Genomic DNA, 14,482 nt, shown 5'->3' with positions numbered 1-14,482 from the left:
TCCACCTCTTCCTCAGCTATCTAGAAAAGGCAACTGGAGCCCAGAACACTAGGCGAGATGACAGCTTTCAAGGTGCCGAGATAAAGAGTTCCCAGAAAGGAGATGCGTTTTGGAGACTGTGAGTTGTCTCCGTAGTGGAGAGAAGGACAAGCTCCCGGCAGCTTTCACCCTCTCCTTTGTTCTGGGACCTGCGGCTGCCTAAGGAATTCTCTGGCAAAAGACTGCTTCCTGGGTGTCAGGGGTCGGACACGGGGCGGGTCAGGGCGGGGTCAGGGGCTGTCTTGGGACGGGGTTAGGGACTGGGTTCAGCGCCAGTCTGGGGCTGGGGTCAGGGCGAGGTCAGGACCTGTTTCCCAGGAGCCAGGGCTGGGAGTCACCGCCTGTTTCGGGGGTCAGGGTCGGCTCCAGCTCCCCTTCCTTCTGCCCTTGCGTCAGGCGATGGGTGTGGGGTCAACGCGGACCGGAGCCCAGCCGGGGCCCCTGCTCTGGTCTCTGCTGCCGCTGCTGCTCCTGAGCCCAGAGGCCGCCCCTGCCCCACCGTCCCGCGCCCCCAGCCCCTCGCACGCTCCGGGGGAGACCAGGGAGAGCTCGGGGGCGGCCGAAGAGAGCTTGGGGGCGCAGCAGGGCCGGGAGCCCGCAGTCAGAGCCCAAGGTCCGTGTGAAGCAGAGGGCGTGGGGCCGAGCCGGCCTCGGAGGCAGGGGGCAGGGGGGAGGGGGCATTTGAGGGGGCCACTGGGCCACGGGGGCAGGGGTCGAGGGCTCGGCAAGACCGGGTGGGGTGAGGAGTGTCCGGGAGAGGCGGGCGTCACGGAGAGATGGGGGAACCGCAGGCCGGAGGCGGTGGGGAGGAGGGCGGGGCTCTGGGCCTGGTGCCAGGGCCCGAAGTCAACCGAATCCGTTGTCTGGCTCCCCTCCCCTCCCAACCAGGTGGCTCCAGAAACGACATCAAGCAAGGTGGGTCAGGCTGCCCGTCTCGGTCCCAGGACTGAGTGTGGGGCCCACAGAACTGGACGGGGCACCAGGACCTGGTGCGGGGGCTGGGTGGAGGGAGACAGCACCAGGACTCTGGGAGTAGGGTGGGCCCTGGGGTCTCATGTCCCCTTCTTGAGGCCTGGAAGCGTAGGCCAGGGATCAGGACGCTGGGTCTCAGGGGTCTAGGCCCACAGCTCCCCTCCCAGGTGTGAGTCTCAGAACCAAGGTTGTCCACATCAGCCACATCCCCTCACCTTCTAAAAATAGAAGATCAGGAATCCGAGAGGGGGAGCAAGTTTCCCCAAGTCACACAGCACAACAGACTCCTGCCTGAGAATCTCTCTCCCTGGGATACTGGAGTGAGATGCAGGGGGCACAGCCACTTGGACACCCCTGAGACCTTCAGTTCTTTGATCTGTAAAGTAGGCATACAGGTGTTCTGATGGAGGAAAATAAAGTCCCAGGGCTGGATTCCAGTCCACCAGTCCTTGGCAGGTCCGGATGAGCTGCTGTGGCCACCCTGGGTCAGCCTTGCCCTGCCTGCCAGACCCCTGGGCCCTCATTCCCACAGAGCCTGCTCAGTTGTACTCTGTCATCTGGTCCTGGTAGTGGCCATAGAAGGCAGACGCTGGGGAAGCCCTCAGTCATTTTGGCCAGGTCACCTATTCTTTGGCCTTGGTTTTCCCATCTGTGAAGAGAGCAGAGGCCTCACTGGGGTGGCATTCATGGGCACCACTAGTGTCTCTAACAGGTGGACCGGGGTGTCTCCACAGTGTGTGGGAAGCCTAAGGTGGTGGGGAAGATCTACGGTGGCCGGGACGCAGCAGCTGGTCAGTGGCCATGGCAGGCCAGCCTGCTGTATCGGAGCTCGCACCTCTGTGGAGCTGTCCTCATCGACTCCCGCTGGCTGGTGTCGACAGCCCACTGCTTTCTCAAGTGAGTCCTCCTTCCCTGGGCCCCAGCAGAGGGGCTGATGGGGAGGAAGATGCAAGGGACGAGGGTTAGCGGGCTGGGGGGTTTATGCCTTTCTCCTCTGGGCTTTGCTCTGGGCAAGTCTGCTGCCACCAAACTGACGCAGTGCCTGCCTTTGACCTGCAGTCCTCTCCACCACGACTGTCCTCCCCACTCTCCACCCACTGTCCCTCCATCTGCCCAGATCCTCCTCATCCTTCATCCTCAACTCTGGCAGGGAGTTCCCTGGCCCCTATGTCTGTCTGTTCAACCGAGACATGCCTGAGAGCATTGGCAGTGTCTGTGCTGGCCGCCTGCAGGTTTCTCTTCAGTGTCCACCATGCTCTTGTGAGTCAGACTCCAGGCAGGGACTGGGGACTCTGCGTGTAGCCAGCAGCCAGGCAATGCTTTTTTTTCTGTAAAACCGTATGCCTGGAAGGAGCTGTGCCAGAGTGCATGCATGGGTGGAAAGAATGGGACCCCCTGACCCTGGAGAATGACGTGGACAGTCAGGGGTGCAACTCCTCTGACCCTCCTGAACCTGACTCTGTGCCCAGCTTCTCAACAGTCATGGAGGGACCCAGAGGGAGAGGAAGGCATCACAGTCCAGGTATGGAGTCAGCTTGGGCACTTAGTGGCTTTGAGGTTCCAACTGGGCGCTGTGAGCATCTCCTGTGTGTCACACCACCCAAGACCCTCTATGGCACAGGGTGTGGCAAGACCCCAAGTGAAGGGGTCTCTATGGGAAGGCAAGGCACAAACTCCAACAAGCAGGATGCAGGAGAGAAAGCCCACAATGAGTGAGAAGAGCTGACGTGAGGCCGGGGCATCCAGAGAGATGCTGCAGTCTTGAGGGAGGACGAGGAGCTGCAGGCACTTGCCAGAAGGGGAGGCTTTGGCATGGGGAGTGTGGCGAGGGCTTTCCTGGTGGCTGACCCATGTGAACAAAGTCACAAAGGTCAGAAGTTTCATCACTTGTGTTCAGGAACAAGGAGAGCACCAGTTTCATGCACTCATCTGGACATTGAACAAATCCTTTGTGAGTGTTCACAACAGTGGGGAACACACCCTTGGGGAGGGCAGGAAAGGTGGTCAGGCCAGGAAGCGGGTCATAGGTAGCCTTCGGAAGGGTCAGGCTGGAGCCAGAATTAAGCCAGAGCTCCTCTTGTGTAAAATAAAAGGGCTCGATGTGATGACTCTGCCAAGGACTTTTCTGGCACTAGGATTCTCTGCTCCTCTGATTTAAGGGTGTAATGGGGAGGCCACATGTCCTGAGGTTGTGAGTAGAATATCCATTAGCCTCAAAGAAAGAAAAGCTCCTGACTCAGAAAGGGGGATACAAAGCTACCTGGAATCCTGTCCGGGGAGAAGGACCCAGGGGTGTGTGGGCAGTTACACGTGGATGTAAGAAGAGAGTGCTGCCCCGCACTCCCAGAGGATGGTAAAAATGGGCCCTTCCTCCTCCAGCAAATCCCAGGCCCCGGAGAACTATCAGGTTCTGTTGGGAAACACCCAACTGTATCATCAAACCCAGCACACCCAGAAGATGTCTGTGCACCAGATCATCACCCATCCAGACTTTGAGAAGCTCCACCCCTTTGGGAGTGACATTGCCATGTTGCAGCTGCACCTGCCTGTGAACTTCACTTCCTACGTTGTCCCCGCCTGCCTCCCATCCCAGGACATGCAGCTGCCCAGTAACGTGTCCTGTTGGATAACCGGCTGGGGAATGCTCACCGAAGACCGTGAGGGGGTGTGGGAGAGGCGGGAGGAGGAGGGGTGGGAGGGAGAGGGAGGTGAAGGGGAAGAAGGAAGGATGGCTTAGCCAGGCAAAGAGGAAGCCACTGGACTTGGCCCTCTGTGCCTCATTTCCATGACCGGTAAGGTGAGGACCACCACACTGGGGCCCTTCTAGTTCTGAAAGTGTGATCCCGTAGCTTTGAGTCCCAGGCTCTGAAAGTCTGGGAATCTTAAACTTTTGAGAATCCAGAATCTGGGTTCTTTGAGTCTTCGTGGTTCTTCATTTTAAGGTTTTATTTATTTATTTATTTATTTATTTATTGAGATGGAGTCTCGCTCTGTCGCCTAGGCTGGAGTACAGTGGCATGATCTCAGCTCACTGCAACCTCCTCCTCCCCGGTTCAAGCGATTCTCCTGCCTCAGCCTCTCAAGTAGCTGGCAGTACAGGCATACACCACCAAGCCTGGCTAATGTTGTCTTTTTAGTAGGGATGGGGTTTCTGCATGTTGGTCAGGCTGATCTTGAACTCCTGATCTCAGGTTATCTGCCCGCCTTGGCCTCCCAAAGTGCTGGGATTACAGGCGTGAGCCACTCTTGTAAGGTTTTAAACAGTCATGGGTCTGAGATGACTCGACTGAACTCCAAAGACATGCTTGGGGGCTGGCCCATTCTAGGTCACCACCACACACTTGGATCGTCCCTTGCTTGGGAAGGTGCTTGGGAAGAGTGGAGAGAAAACACGTGGTGGCTCTGCACTCGGAGGCTGCGTGATCCCCTTAGAATGACTGCGACGTAGAACTGTTGACCACCTCTGAACCTCACTTTGCTCTTATCCTAACCTGGGCCACTCATCTACTTCACAGTCTTGTGACGTGACTGAATAACGGAGGAGAGAGTCGTGTGTGTTTTCACTGTTAGATGGGTAGAAAAGAAATGTAGGCAAAGACTTATACACAAGAGTGTTTATTGAAGAAAGGAGTGTTTATCGTTTAGGGAAATGCTTATGGTATGATGTTAAGGGGAAAAAGGAAGAACATATGTTTAATTATGTGTAGGGTCAGTATTTCTCAACAGAGGTGCTGTATGTATTTTTGATAGAATATGTCTTCACTGAGTGGGGCTCTGCCAGCATCCATGACCTTTGACTACTAGATGGAGGGGGCTTTCCCTGATCATCTGCTGGCTGGCTCCCAGCATTCACACACACAACTGGTTATGACTTGAGGGTAGAAGCAATATATACTTGTTTTAATATCCCAACTGGCGCTCCTGGGCTGGTACCATTGTGCTGCATGACACTGATAGACCAGCATTTCTTGCCTCTAACTTCAGAACTGGTCACCCAGCTTCCATTCTTCTGTGCCCCCACTTTAGGCTCCACGTGGATGTCAGTGTTACTTTAAATATTAGTCATGTCACTTCCCTGTTCAATACTCTACAGTAACTTCTCATTTGTGCCTAGAATGAAATCCAGACACCCGGCCAGGCCTGGTGGCTCACGCCTGCAATCCCAGCACCCTTCACATCCTCCACCTCCCACTGCACCCTTCACATCCCCCACCTCCCACTGCACCCTTCACATCCTCCATCTCCCACTGCACCCTTCACATCCCCCACCTCCACTGAGCCCTTCACATCCCCCACTTCCCACTGGGCCCTTCATATCCCCCATCTCCCACTGCACCCTTCACATCCCCCACCTCCCACTGCACCCTTCACATCCCCCACCTCCCACTGCACCCTTCATATCCCCCATCTCAACTGCACCCTTCACATACCCCATCTCCTGCTGCAGTCAATGACATATCTCACCTTCCAATGCACCCTTTCCATTCTTCATTTTTCACTGCAGCCATTACATACCACATCTTTTACTGCAGCCTTCACATACCCCACCCCATCCTCTTGGGCCTCCTGGGTACTCCTTGAATATCTCAAGGCTATTTCTATCTCGGGCCTTTAGCTGCTGTTTTTTTTGTTTTGTTTTGTTTTGTTTTTCTTAGCTTGCTTGTCGTTCTAATCTTTGCATGAATCACTTCTTTGCATTTACTATTCAGCTTTTTTTTCTCGGTTTTACTTAATCATATGAGCTAAAATAGGCAACCCCCTCTATCACATCTTCCTGTTTTATTTTCTTCATATCACTTAATCTAAAATATTTTTAAACTTCTTTATTATTTCATATAATCTGTCACTTTCTACTAAAAATTATCTATATCATTAGCATGTAAAAGACAGCACCAGGATAGCTGAATAGATGAGTGAATAGATCAGTGATTGGGTTAGTAAAAGGGTGGATGGATGGATGGAGGGATGGATAAATGGATGGATAATAGATGGATAGAAGGATGGGTTACTGCATGGATGGAGGGATAAGTGGATGGATGGGTGGATGGATGGATGATATTTGAGTTGGTAGATAGATGTTTGGATAGATGTGTAGATAGAAGGATTGGTGAGGGGGGAAGGATGAAGTGGATGGATGTGTCAATAGATGGAGAGCAGGATAGGTGGATGAGTGATGGAAGGCTCAATGGAGAGATGGATGAAAGGATGGATGGATGGGCAAATGTGTGAAAAGTGAGTGGATGAATGGGCATGTGTGGGAAGATAGGTAGATGGAGGAATGGGTGAATGAGTGGATGGGATGATGGGTGGAGAAGAAAGGTTAGTGATGGATGGAGGGAGAATGGATAGGACAGTTCATGAAAGGATAAGTTGGTCAGTGAATAGTTGCTAAGTCCCAATAAATGAGTCATGTGTTGGTGGGATTTGCCTCTTGTAGAATAAGAGGTGTGATCTATTGCTATGAGAGAGGTAGAAGGAATAGGATGACTATGTGCAAAGGTTTGAGAAAAAGAAGAGAAGCTTATCAAGGATGGGTAGCAGAGTGAAGCAGCGTTTAAAGCTCAGCAGTTCTGAGAAAACCTACGTTTGGGGGATTGTGTTTAGCAGTCAGGCAGAGTAGGGGCTCTGAGTAGCCTGAGCTTTCTTAGTTAACCTACAGGGCATGTCACTGACCTCCCCCTTATCTCTGCAGTGCAACTGTCACCACCCTTCTCTCTCCAGGAGGGCAAGGTGGGCCTCATTGAGAACACACTCTGTAATACCTTATATGGGCAAAGAACTGGCCAAGGCGAGACCTACGCTGTGCATGAGGAGATGCTGTGTGTGGGGGACTTCTCGACAGGAAAGTCCATCTGCAAAGTGAGTAAGGTCATTTCCACTCTTCCTTTGCATATTCTCTTGGCCTCGGTTTCCCTCGGGACGGGTCTCTGTGTTGCCTCCGCTCTCTTTGTGGAGTCCCGTGGACTTCCTGTTTCCTCTCCTCTGCGTGTCCTCCTGGGCTCCATCCCTCAGAAGTCTCCCCTAGACTAGCCCCTTCCCCAGCCCATTGCAGCAGGGACATCTGCTGGAAGGATCCTCAAACAGCATTTTAAAATATATTTTAAACTTTTCATTAAAGCATAATATATACACACGAAAGTACATAATTAATAAGTATATAGTTTGATGAACTTTCCTACACTGACACATGTGACCAGCACCTTAGAAGCACCCAAGTGCCTCCTTATCACTAACACCCAAGGGTAACAAACATCTTCACTTTTAACACCTTGTATTCTGAACTTCCTGTAAGTGGAATTTACAGTCAGCAGTCTTTCGTGTCCTAACAGTGTATTTCTGAGATTCGTCCATACTATACACGTTGTTACGGTGTGTTCCTTCTCATTGCTCTATAGCGTGCTGTTGTGTGAACTGAATTCTACACTGGATAAGTATGTGAGTAGTTTCCAAGTTGGAGGTATTATGAGTAGCTGTGCTATGTACATGTTTGTATTTGTCTTTGGGGCACAGAGGAATATATTTTATTACATAGAAGCCCATGAGTAGAGTTGCTAGATAAAAAGGTGTGTCTGTGTGTTCAGCTGTGGCAGAGGATGGCAAACAGCCTTCCCTCTAGCAGAGGATGAGAGCTTCTTTTTTCACCAACATTTATTCTTTTTCATCTTTTCTGATTTTGGCCATTTTGGTGAGTGTGTAGTGGTTTTTGGCTTAAAATTTTTTGTATGTTTATTATTATTAGATATCTTCTATGAAGTTTCCCTTCAAGTCCTTTTTCTCCTCTCATTTTTCTGTTGGGTTGTCTGTCTTTTTCTTCTAGGAGCTCTTTATATATTCTGTACATAAGTTCATTGAATTGAGGCCCAGGGAGGAAAAGTGGTTAGTCTAAGTGAGGCAGCACAACCTGGGCCCAGGTGTTGTGACTCCAAGGCCAACCCTGCCTCCACAACCTCTCCCACAGGTTGTAGCCTCCTGAGCTGGCATCTGTGGGCTGAGCTTTTGCATAGACACCACTGTGGGGCAGACAGGAAAGCGCTGGGACCCTGGAATGAGAGACATCGCTTCACCACATGTGCCTGCCCTGTGACCTGGGATATTCTCTTCACCTCCTGAGCCTGGGTCCTCATCAGCTGTGTCAGGATTCCAAGGCCTCCTCCATGAGGTGGTTGGAAGGATAGCATCCACTTGGAACCTCAGAGTGTGACCTTATTTGGAAATAGGATCTTTATGGATGTAATTAGTTAAGAATCTCAAGATGAACCCATCCTGGATTTAGGGTGGGCCCTAAATTCAATGACTGGTGTCCTTAAAAGAGGGGAAGAGACCATAGAGATACACATGGAGAAGATGGCCATGTGCGGACAGACATGGAGAGGGCAGGGATGCCACCACGAGCCAAGGAATGCGTGTGCTGCCAGAAGTCAGAATAGCCAAAGGAGGTTCCTCCCCTAGAGCCTTTGGAGGTAGTGTGTCCCTGGAAGCACAGGCATTCTGGAAGCTGATTTCAGATTTGTGGCCTCCAGAACTGTGAGAGAATACATTTCTGTTGCTTCTAAGCCACCAAGGTGGTGGCAGTGTGTTATGGCAAGCCCTTGGAAATGGTCTAAGGCCACAATGCTAGCAAAACTATAGATTGAAAACTAGCACCAGGTCTCTCCTGCCCCCTAGTCTGAGCCCTGAATCCCCCGGCCCATGGGAAGGGTTCATTGGCAGCACTGTTTTCAATATCGCCAGGCAGGCTAGCTGAGTAGTGGGAGGGAGCTCGGCCCATCTGCCTGCCCAGCGGGAGCCAGCTCCAGGCTTCTTGGTTTCCTGTCCACATCCACATACTTTATTGTTCCTCCTTTCTGGCTGTGGCCTGGCCCCTTCTCCTCACAGAGTCATCTGTACCCCAGGGGGAGAAGGGAGCCTGCCCAATGCCCAGCCCTGGTGGAGCTCAGCCAACAAGTCCTTAGTCCAGCTCCCTTCCAGCCTTGTTCTCCAGCAGCCTCTCTTGCGAAGGCCGTGTCCCTGGAGCCTCAGGGCCAGCACACTTTACCTGCCTGCTGGACATCCCACAGTGCCCTCTAGTTCCTTGCCCAGGCTGAGAACACCGCTGAGGTGGACATCTCCTGAGCCTTTCAGCCACACCTGCCTGTCTGTGAGATTCCATCAGGATTCATCTCCTGCTGAGTCGTCTGCTGTGGTCCCCGCCTCCATCCCGTGGCTCTCTTCTCTTCCCTGCATGCGGCACGCAAAAACAGCTTTGAGGAGAGACAGAGCTGCAGGGTGACTCAGTGCTCAGACTGCGGGCAGGACAGAGCTGGTTGCAGTCTTCACTCTGTCACTTGCATGTGCTGTGACCTTAGCCAAGTTTTCTCACCTGTGCAGTGGGCTTGCTAACAGCCTCCACTTCATAAGGTTCCTGTAGAAAATGTAGCACCATGCCTGGCATTAAGCAAGTGCTTAATAAGTGTTGGCTTCCATGTTCTTGGCCTTGCCTGTTTTCCTCTATCTAAGTTGCACTCATTCTTCTGGGCCTATCTTAGACCTACCCTTTCACTCAATGTGGAATTCACCACCAGGCCCACCAAGTTACACGTGGCTTCCTCTGTCTCCACAGTAGTCATTAATATTGGGACTTCCTCTGCCTACTCAGAGCTCCCAGGGGTCAGGGCCAGGAGACCGTTGGAGTCCTTCCCATCTCTCCCAGACTGGCCCAGAATCAAGCGTGATGTTGGCAAGCAGGTGGTTCACCTGCATGGATCGCTGAGGCCTGGAGTAGCCAGGGACCATTGTCTGGAGGACCAGGCCTCCTCTTGCCCTCAAACAAGCTGGGTGGGTACTCCGAGGAGGGAAGCACTGAGGGCGGATCTGAGACAGCGAAGGCACTTTCCACTCCCAAGAAGACCCCGGGCATGAATTTGCCAGGGCTGCAGGAGCAAATCCCCACCAACTGGGCAGCTGAGACCACAGATGTCTATTGTCTTGCAGTTCTAGAGGTCAAAAGTCTAAAATCAAGGTGTCAGCAGGGTTGGGTTTTCTTCTGGAGGCCCTAGAGGAGATTCAATTTCCTTTTCCAACTTCTAGAGGCCGCCCACACTCCTGGGCTCGTGGTCTCTTTCTCCATCTTCAAAGCTGTCAGTGTGACCTCTGTGTCTGTTGTCATATCTCCTCCTCTGACTCTGACCCTCCTGCCTCCTGCCTTCCCTTATAAAGAACTTTGTGATGATGTTGGGCCTTTTGAGACACTCCAGAATAATCTCCCATCTCAAGAGTCTTCACTCCAGCTGCAAAATCCCCTATGCCATGTAAGATAACACAGTCACAGGTTCCAGGGATGAGAATGTGGATGTCTTTGGGAGCATTCTTTTTTTTTTTTTTTTTTTTTTTTTGAGACGGAGTCTCGCTGTGTCACCCTGGCTGGAGTGCAGTGGCCGGATCTCAGCTCACTGCAAGCTCCGCCTCCCGGGTTCCCGCCATTCTCCTGCCTCAGCCTCCCGAGTAGCTGGGACTACAGGCGCCACCACCTCGCCCGGCTAGTTTTTTGTATTTTTTAGTAGAGACGGGGTTTCACCGTATTAGCCAGGATGGTCTCGATCTCCTGACCTCGTGATCCACCCGTCTCGGCCTCCCAAAGTGCTGGGATTACAGGCTTGAGCCACCGCGCCCGGCCGGGAGCATTCTTTAGTGACGGCACCATGTCACCGCCTCTCTCTCCCCTGGCCTCCACTCCCCCAGCCCAGGCCCCTCCCTGTCAGTGTGCTGTCTTGCTTCTCATCAAACGGAGAAGATGAAGCAATGAGAAGCTCGCTCCTCTTGGCCCCACATCTGCCCACCCCGATCTGCCCAGTCTCTCCCCCTTGCCCTGACGGCTCACCCTGGGCCAGCCCATCCTTGAGCACTGGGTCGCTAGGGCCTTTCCCCTGCTCCTGTGTCCCCTGCTGTCCCTCTCATGCCTCCCACGTCAAGCCATGGCAAAAATCTCCCCCAGCTACTGCCCATTTCTCCACCTTTCTTCCCTGACGACTTCTCCCAGGGCTGACTGCACTGAATCACCCAATCCAGGCTTGTCCCTCTCATGCCACCAGAGCCACTTTGTCCGCAGCCTCTGCCTTGCCAGAGTCACTGCTCCCTTGACGCATCAGCGTGTGTTGCGCTCAGCTCCTGCTGCCAGGCGCCAGCCACTCCACTCCCACTTTTTGCTAGCAGCTGCCTCTGGGGAGATAGCAGACTGGAGGCCCCCCTGAATCACCCTGAGCACAAAGAAAGAGGAGTTAGCTTCGGGGGCGGGGGCTGAGTGTGTCTGAGACACCAGGTGGCACGGTCGGACGCTCTGTGCCTCTGCTGTCTGAGTCAGGGTCCCACTGCAGACCCACCAGATAGAAATCTCCAGGCATCAAGCTCCTGAGCTTACCCTCGGAGTGGATAATTATGGATCTGAATCTATCACACGTGGACCCACCCTCTGCCCTCTACCCCTGGGACAACGCAGTGCTTGAAGCCTAGAGGGGACAGCTGTATGTACAGGGCCTGAGGTGGGCTGGGCCTCCCAGCCTCTCAGTGCTAGAGACCCCGGAGCCGAGTTCTCAGCCTTCTTCCTTTTGTCTCCACACCTTTTCCCTGGTTGTGAGAAAAGGCCAGAGTCCACAAGTCCTTTGGCTCCTCCTTCAAAATGCCATCCCAAATCTGACCATTTCTTCCCTCCTGTAGTTGCCTCCCTGGTCCCTCCTCTCTACCTGGTGCTCAGCAACTATTCTTTCTCTACATGGCACCAGACTGATGGTTTAAACAGCTGCTGTGTCCCCCACCCTCCAACATGCAGTTCTCCAAGCCGCCCCTCTGTGGCTCTGGGACCTCCTTCTGCCCGCTCGCTCCCTACCGCAAGGCTTGCCCCGTCCTCTCCTGGTTTGTACCAACTGGGCCCTCTCTTCTGGACCTCACAGAGTGGGTTCTGTTTCCTACTTTCAGTGTAAGCTCAGGAAAGCTTTTTGTGATCCATGGATATGAAATGTCCTCCCACTTCCATAGGGTCGGTTGGCTTATTTATCTAAGCACCATGGGGAGGGGGTTTGTCTTCTCCCCGTGTTTCCCAAGAGCAGTGCCTGCACTGGATGCCCCAGATGCACACTGGACTAATGGGTGGAAGAGCCGGCTGTGGGCCCTGCCTCCCACCACCCTGAAGATGAGACCCTTTCCCCTTCCCCTTCCCCTTTTTTCTTTTTCTTTTCTTCTTTCTTCTTCTTTCTTCTTTCTTTCTCTCTCTTTCTTTCTTTCTCTCTCTTTCTTTCTCTCTCTTTCTTTCCTTCCTTCCTTCCTTTCTTTCCTTCCTTCCTTCCTTCCCTTCCTTCTTTCCTTCCTTCCTTCCTTCCTTCTTTCTTTCTTTCTCTTTCTCTTTCTTTCTTTCTTTCTTTCTTTCTTTCTTTCTTTCTTTCTTTCTTTCTCTCTCTCTCTTTCTCTCTCTCTCTCCCTCCCTCCCTCCCTCTCTCCCTCCCTCCTTCTTTCCTTTCTTTCTTTCTTTCTCTTTCTTTCTTTCAGAGTCTCGCTCTGTTGCCACACTGGAGTGTAGTGGCATGTTCTTGGCTCACTGGAACCTCTGCCTCCTGGGTTCAAGCAATTCTCCTGCCTCAGCCTCCCGAGTAGCTGGGAGTACAGGCACATGCCACCACGCCCAGCTAATTTTTGTATTTTTAGTAGAGACAAGGTTTCACCATGTTGGCCAGGATGGTCTCGATCTCTTGACCTCGTGATCCGCCTGTCTCGGCCTCCCAACGTGCTGGGATTACAGGCGTGAACTACCATGCCTGGATGAGACCCTTTCTTTGGGTCTCACTTTTTGGCCCATGATATAGGGGGCTTTCAACTGCATGATCTCACCCTGACAGCATTTCAGGACTCCAGTAACTCCCAGCAACTTTCTGGAGACCGCTGCCTGCTTCCCTAGTGATGTGGACTGTCTCCACGGGGCCTGGGCATGGGCACTTTCTAAAGATACTTTACCAAAAAGTTGAGAGAAAACCAAAGGCCCAAATGAACAAAAAAAGGAAGGGGCCCCCGGAGGGGATGCTCTGCTGCAGCTTAGGGTTCACAAGAGCTGTGCTCTGCGCAGAGCTTTCAGCTGGCTGCACTTTGCCAGCAGACTCAGCTCCTCTCAGGCCCTGTACATCCAGCTGTCCCCTCTAGGCCTCAAGCAGTGTGTTGTTCCGGGTGTAGAGGGCAGAGGGTGGGTTCACGTGCTAATAGATTCAGGTCCGTGATTGTCTTGAGGGTCGGCTCAGGAGCTTGATGCCTGGAGATTTCTATCTGGTGGGTCTGCAGCGGGACCCTGACTCAGAGAGCGGAGGCAGAGCATCCGACTGTGCCACCCGGTGTCTCAGACACACTCAGCCCCCAAAGCTGACTCTTCTTTCTTTGTCCGCAGGGTGATTCCGGGGGGCCTCTAGTCTGCTACCTCCCCAGTGCCTGGGTCCTGGTTGGGCTGGCCAGCTGGGGCCTGGACTGCTGGCATCCTGCCTACCCCAGCATCTTCACCAGGGTCACCTACTTCACCAACTGGATCGACGAAGTCATGAGGCTCACCCCTCTTCCTGACCCCGCGTTGGCTCCTCACACCCGCTCTCCACCCAAGCCTCTGAGGGCTGCTGGCCTGCCTGGGCCCTGCGCAGCCCTTGTGCTGCCACACACCTGGCTCCTGCTGCCACTTACTCTCAGGGCCCCATGGCAGACCCTGTGATGACCACAGAGCCCCTTGACCCCTTCTCTCTGCTCAGGCCTGGGTGTCCATGCTGGACCCTCCCTCTCCCCAGCCCACTGTCCCTCTAAATGGTTCCTAATCCTGGCTTTTCTGTCTGTCAACTGCCATTCCCCAAATCAAGCTTGGCAACACAAAACCAAACCCAATAAAAGTCATCTGCTCCTCCTCCACCCCGCACCGCCATCCCAGGCCCCTCCTGCTCCTTAGTGCTTGCCTTTTCCATAGGATTCATTGTCTGACTCCCAGGGCAGAAACCTGCGACCTCACAGAGAGAATCTCAACTGTGGGCTCCTAGGAGGAAAGCTGGGGTGGGGGTCACTAGGGATGCTGAGGGAGCTGAGGCCACCAGCTGGGAGGGAAGGGGTCAGTCTGCATTCACACTGCTCCTGCCCCAGGAAGCACCCAGGCCTTCAGAGGAGCTGAAACCACACCTGGTGTCCACAGTGCCAGGGAGCAAGGGCTTCTCTGAAGCAGAGGAACAGTGCTCCTGGGGCGTGGAGGGGGAGGTTCGACTCCCAGTGGAGACAGGAAAGGGAAGTGGCTGGTGCACCAAGTAATGGAGCAGGACTGAGGAGCAGGATCCCAGCCAGGAGAAGAGGGTTCCAGCCTGCAGCTAGAGTGCTTTCAAAACATGAGGGTCTGGGAACGACTGACAGAAGCCGATGGAAAAGGGTCCCGATGCCAGGCCAAAAGCCGAGGTCTAGGTCAGCCGTGCTCAGAGCTCTGCTCCTAGGAACAATT

The 14,482-nt window shown here is 53.4% G+C and overlaps 1 protein-coding gene across 1 annotated transcript; it reads left to right on the top strand.

Annotated features, from left to right (window-relative positions):
* The first annotated feature begins 295 nt into the window (after positions 1–295).
* Positions 296–13,911, top strand: PRSS47 (Putative serine protease 47). Its single transcript, XM_015117254.3, has 6 exons — positions 296–652; positions 928–954; positions 1,746–1,908; positions 3,391–3,668; positions 6,704–6,870; positions 13,409–13,911. The coding sequence occupies exons 1-6, from the start codon at positions 439–441 to the stop codon at positions 13,718–13,720; spliced, it is 1,161 nt and encodes a 386-aa protein (XP_014972740.2). The 5' UTR covers positions 296–438; the 3' UTR covers positions 13,721–13,911.
* Positions 13,912–14,482: the final 571 nt, after the last annotated feature.

The sequence above is a fragment of the Macaca mulatta genome, chromosome 15 (genome assembly GCF_049350105.2).
Source record: "Macaca mulatta isolate MMU2019108-1 chromosome 15, T2T-MMU8v2.0, whole genome shotgun sequence".
Lineage (NCBI taxonomy): Eukaryota > Metazoa > Chordata > Mammalia > Primates > Cercopithecidae > Macaca > Macaca mulatta.
This window is presented reverse-complemented; position numbering and strand designations above follow the sequence as displayed.